The sequence below is a fragment of the Passer montanus genome, unplaced genomic scaffold (assembly GCF_014805655.1).
Source record: "Passer montanus isolate IOZ18808 unplaced genomic scaffold, ASM1480565v1 scaffold1658, whole genome shotgun sequence".
Lineage (NCBI taxonomy): Eukaryota > Metazoa > Chordata > Aves > Passeriformes > Passeridae > Passer > Passer montanus.
In genome coordinates, this window is record NW_024363805.1 from 1 (window position 1) to 3610 (window position 3610).

At 48.0% G+C, this 3610-nt stretch overlaps 1 protein-coding gene across 1 annotated transcript; it reads left to right on the forward strand.

The window, feature by feature from the left end:
- Nucleotides 1-1796: 1796 nt before the first annotated feature.
- LOC120499660 (ubiquitin-conjugating enzyme E2 S-A-like) lies at nucleotides 1797-3337 on the forward strand (the record flags this gene model as incomplete). The annotated part of the gene is made up of 2 exons (XM_039703640.1): nucleotides 1797-1959; nucleotides 3045-3337. Coding segments are annotated over 2 exons (456 nt in total), but the record flags the coding sequence as incomplete, so codon positions are not given.
- Between the last annotated feature and the right edge of the window lie 273 nt (nucleotides 3338-3610).

The following is a 3610-nucleotide window of genomic DNA, read 5'->3' on the forward strand; positions in this document are numbered from 1 at the left end:
TTTTTAACCAATTCCAGATAATTTTATCCATTTTTGGGGTGTCCAATCTCAATTTTCAGCCATTTCTTCTCGTTTTGAGCCATTTTTTCCCATTTTTGTTCCACTTTTCCTTTTTTGATCCATTTCTTCTCCTTTTTGACCCATTATTTAAATTTTTCATCCATTTTCCCTACTTTTTAAGCCATTTTTTCTTTTTTTGACCCTTTTTTTCCAATTCTGAGCCATTTCCCCCATTTTTAGGCCCCTTTTTCCCATTTCTGTGTCACTTTTTCCCATTTTTATGTCATTTTTCCCATTTTGATCCATTTTTCTGCCATTTTTTCCCAGTTTTAGGTAATTTTTCCCATTTCTGAGCCCCTTTTTCACCTTTAGGCCATTTGTTCTCCTTTTTGAGTCATTTTTTGCCACTTTTCCCTATTTTTGATCAAATTTCCCCATTTTTGATCAATTTCCCTCCATTTTTGGCCCATTTTTTTCTGTTTCTGATACATTATTCCCATTTTTCCCTGTTTTGACCCATTTTTTCCATTTTTTATCCACTATTCCCACTTTTGAGCCATTTCTTCCCATTTTCAAAACTTTTCCCATTTTTAGACTCTTTTTTTTTAAGGCATTTTTCCTCATTTTTGGGCCATTTTTTCGTAATGTCTTTCTAGTTTTCAGGTCATTCTTTTTCATTTTTGGATTATTTTTAGGTGATTTCTTCTCATTTTTCCCATTTTTGCCATTTTTGATCCATTTTTCCTATTTTTAGACCCTTTTTTCTCTCCTTTTTTGATCCTTTTATTCATTTTTGAGCCATTTTTTTGCATTTTTAGTCCATTTTTCCCCATTTTTGATCCATCTTTAGGTCATTTCTTCCTGTCCTTTTTTGATCCATTTTTTCTGGTTTTTGAGCCATTTTTAATCCATATTTTCCCATTCTTTGACCCTTTCTTCTTTTTTGATCCATTTTTCCCATTTTTGACCCATTTTTTCCTACTTTAGGCCCTTTTTTCCCCATTTTTGACCCATTTTCTGTTCTCCTTTTTGACCCATTTTTTCCCATTTTTTTCCCAGTTTTGAGCCAATTTTTTCCATTTTTGATCCATTTTTTCCCATTTTTGAGCCAATTTTTTCCATTTTTGATCCATTTTTTCCTATTTTTGATCCATTTTTTTCCCAGTTTTAAGCCATTTTTTTCCCATTTTTGATCCATTTTCCCCATTTTTGATCCATTTTTTCCCAGTTTTGATCCATTTTTTCCCATTTTTGATCCATTTTTCTCCATTTTTGATCCATTTTTTTCCCAGTTTTGAGCCAATTTTTTCCATTTTTGATCCATTTTTTCCATTTTTGATCCATTTTTTCCCAGTTTTGATCCATTTTTTCCCAGTTTTGATCAATTTTTTCCCTATTTTCCATCCATTTTTGATCCACTTTTAATCCGTTTTTGATGCATTTTTTCCCATTTTTAATCCATTTTTTCCCATTTTTCCCCTTTTTTTCCTATTTTTTTTTTTTTCCTTTGCCCCCCTCCTTCCACCCCCCACTCTGGGGTGACTTTTGGGGTCTCCCCCTTTTCCCCTCCCCCATTTTGGGGTCACTTTTGGGGTCTCCCCCTTTCCCCTCCCCCACTCTGGGGTCACTTTTGGGGTCTCCCCCTTTCCCCTCCCCCGTTTTGGGGGTACTTTTGGGGTCTCCCCCTTTCCCCTCCCCCGTTTTGGGGGTCTCCCCCCTCCCGTTTTGGGGTCCCCCCGATGTCCCCCCGGGGTTTTGGGGTGTCCCCCCGGGTTTTGGGGTGCCCCTGACCCCCCGCTGTGTGCCCCCAGACCCCGAACGCCGAGAACCTGCCCCCCCAGACCCTGCGCCTGCTGTGCCGCGAGGTTTCTCTGCTCAGCGCCGACCCCCCCGACGGCATCAAGGTGTTCCCCAACGACGAGGACGTCACCGACCTGCAGGTGGCCATCGAGGGGCCAGGTACCCCAAAAACAACCCCTGAACCCCAAAAATGTCCCTGTGAACCCCAAAAATACCCCTGGGAAACTCCTGAACCCCAAAAACCTGACTGGGAAACCTGGGAAATCCCAGAACCTGGGAAATCCCTGAGCCCCAGGGATCCCTGAGCCCCACCCAGGTGACATCACCGACCTGCAGGTGGCCATCGAGGGGCCAGGTACCCCAAAATGTACCCCTGAACCCCAAAAATAGCCCCCCAAAACCTGGGGAACCCCAACAACCCCTGAGCCCCAAAATATCCCGGGGAAATCCCCGAGCCGCAGGGATCCCCGAGCCCCCGGTGATGTCACCGAGCTGCAGGTGGCCATCGAGGGGCCAGGTACCCCAAAACGTACCCCTGAACCCCAAAAATGTCCCTGTGAACCCCGAAAATACCACCCTGAAACCTGGGGAACCCCAAAAACCTCCCTGAGAAACTCCTGAACCCCAAAAACCTCCCTGGGGAAACGGGGAAATCCTGAGCCCCAGGTGACGTCACCGACCTGCAGGTGCCATCGAGGGACCCCAAAATGTCACTGTGAACCCCAAAAACACCGACCCTGAACCCAAAAACACCGATCCTGAACCCCAAAAATATCCCTGGGTGTTTTGGGGATCTTTAGGTTGGGATTTTGAAGAGTTTTTTTTTTATTTTGGGGTCTCTAAGCCCCAGTTTTTGCGATTTTAGAGGGCACCCCCTACGCCGGGGGCCTGTGGGTGTTTTTGGGGTGGATTTTTAGGATTTTTGGGGTTTCTAACCCCCCGTTTTTGGGGTTCCAGAGGGCACCCCCTATGCCGGGGGCCTGTGGGTGATTTTGGGGTGGATTTTATCTATTTTTGGTGTCTCTAATCCCCATTTTTTGGGGTTCCAGAGGGCACCCCGTACGCCGGGGGCCTGTGGGTGTTTTTGGGGTGGATTTTATTGGGGTTTTCAGGGTTTTTAGGGTCTCTAACCCCCAGTTTTTGGGGTTCCAGAGGGCACCCCGTACGCCGGGGGCCTGTGGGTGTTTTTGGGGTCGGTTTTATCTATTTTTGGGGTTTCTAATCCCCCGTTTTTGGGGTTCCAGAGGGCACCCCCTATGCCGGGGGCGTGTTCCGCATGAAGCTGGTGCTGGGCAAGGACTTCCCGGCCGCGCCCCCCAAGGGATTCTTCCTGACCAAGATTTTCCACCCCAACGTGGGCCCGGGCGGGGAGATCTGCGTCAACGTGCTCAAGAGGGACTGGAGAGCCGAGCTGGGGCTGCGCCACGTGCTGCTGGTCAGACTGGGAGCACTGGGAGGGACTGGGAGCACTGGGAATGGGACTGGAGAGCCGAGCTGGGGAATTTGGGGGGTCCCAGACTCGATTTGGGGGTCCTGATCCTCCCCCAGACTCATTTCAGGGGTCCCAAACCCCCCAGACTCAATTTAGGGGCTCCCAGACCCTCCCCCCCAGACTCAGTTTGGGGGGGTCCTGACACCCCCAGACTCATTTTGGGCTCCCCGATCCCCCCCAGACTCATTTCAGGGGTCCCAAACCCCCCAGACTCAATTTAGGGGCTCCCAGACCCTCCCCCCCAGACTCAGTTTGGGGGGGTCCTGACACCCCCAGACTCATTTTGGGCTCCCCGATCCCCCCCAGACTCATTTCAGG